Source organism: Caenorhabditis briggsae (assembly GCF_000004555.2).
Source record: "Caenorhabditis briggsae complete genome, chrII, whole genome shotgun sequence".
Taxonomy (NCBI): Eukaryota; Metazoa; Nematoda; class Chromadorea; order Rhabditida; family Rhabditidae; genus Caenorhabditis; species Caenorhabditis briggsae.
This window is the reverse complement of record NC_013486.2, coordinates 6,574,511-6,576,178: the sequence shown is the minus strand read 5'-3', so window position 1 is coordinate 6,576,178 and position 1,668 is coordinate 6,574,511. Positions and strand designations below refer to the sequence as shown.

General features: G+C 37.2%; 1 protein-coding gene across 1 annotated transcript; it reads right to left on the bottom strand.

Annotated features, from left to right (window-relative positions):
• Positions 1 to 827: 827 nt before the first annotated feature.
• Positions 828 to 1,088, bottom strand: CBG12946 (the record flags this gene model as incomplete). The annotated part of the gene is made up of 2 exons (XM_002630467.1): positions 828 to 863; positions 915 to 1,088. The coding sequence occupies 2 exons, from the start codon at positions 1,086 to 1,088 to the stop codon at positions 828 to 830; spliced, it is 210 nt and encodes a 69-aa protein (XP_002630513.1).
• Positions 1,089 to 1,668: the final 580 nt, after the last annotated feature.

The following is a 1,668-nucleotide window of genomic DNA, read 5'->3' as shown; positions in this document are numbered from 1 at the left end:
ATACAATTGTTTTAGTCTAGTCTGGTCAAATGAAAACTGTTATTAAGTTTTTTTTTTGAATTTCAGAATCATCAGGGTCAGTTGATTCATGCTATCGACAAGAAGAAGTTCCATGTTCTCTGGAAACAGTTTTTCCATTCTGAAGACCCCGCGTCCCCTGGAAATTGGCTTCTAGGAAAGAAATACAAAACTCAAGAATGAACGATTTAGGGATTCTGTGGTCCAAGGCTCATTGTTAAATGCCCTTGAGCACAGATTTTCTTTAATACCGTAAAACCTCTAATAGAAAAGTCCCCTAACTTTTAACTTTGAGCTAATTTATCTCGGTTCTTGTCAAAGATATGAAAAAGTTGTTAATTAATAAATTGTAAATCATGATATTACCAATATTTTATCTGTTGACAAATTTCTGATATCTCTTATAGGAGCCGAGATAATGGAGCTCAAACTTGACAGTGTGGTGGCCCTTCTATTACAGGTTTTATGGTATATTTATTTAGCAAAATTTTGACCATTTCTTTTACCGGTGTGCTTTTTTTCCGACCAAACTTTTTCTCTTTTTTCCCCCGAAAATCCATATTATTTTGGCTTTGCCTGTCACTTATCCAACAACGAGCTTTTAATAACACTGATTTATTGTCATTTGATAAACTATTCAAAATAAAATAAAAAACAATTGAACAACGAAAAAAGTTACACAGTACTCTGTTTGCTACAGTAATCTTTTTGATAAACCCGGCTTCAGTGAGGAAAGTTTTGCCATTTTGTGGAGACTCGTTTGTTTTTTTGGAAGTGAGATGATTTGGAAATAAATTGATCAAATTGAGTTAACCCATCACAATATTACCACCGATTCGTCGACTCTGAAAATGAAATGAATGAGAAACAATTCAACAATGGACTAAATAACCAACCTTTTGGATTTTATGGTGTCTATGAGATCCAGGGTGCCGGTGTTCTAGAATGTTTTCTAGGCTGGCGATATTTCGAACGGCATTCTGTCGAATCGCTTCAAAGTCTTGAATATCATATGCCAATAGGGTGCAGATGACGTTGCAAATAACAGCACAGTAGAAGAAAAGTCGCATTATAAGGTGGAGGGGATTAGTCTGGAGAAGGCGAGAGAGAAAAGGAGTGAAACTGATTTGGTGTCACCCACAGAGCACGCAGGCTTTATATGTCGAGGGTGCCAGATTGAGACGCCCCGCCCCTTTCAGTACTTCTCTCCTCAGACTCCTCCCATTTTACGAGGCGAGGGAGTAGTTTGTGCTGGAAATCTGGATATTCGGATGGTAATCGGATCATTGTCAAATCAAAACAGGTTTAAGAACAGACAGATTGAAATTTTAGGAGTTGTGACAAGGGAGCATAAGCGGTTTTTGTCATGACACAAATGCGTGTGACATATGAATAATGGATTGTGTATTGTGCAACACAATTCGGGATGCGTGGGATAACTGAGAGAGATTCAGAAGTTGTGATGATCTCATTGAGTAAATGGACGGTCCCAATGGGAAGGATTGACTAATTCTGTTGCAAACTAGACTCTTCTAATATTTGGCAAATTATCAAAGAAACTTCTTAAAGGGGGACTCCGATTTTTTTGCAGTGTGTTTTTTAGCATTTAAAAAAAATTAAGAATTCATGTATTCCCCCCAATTAAGGGTT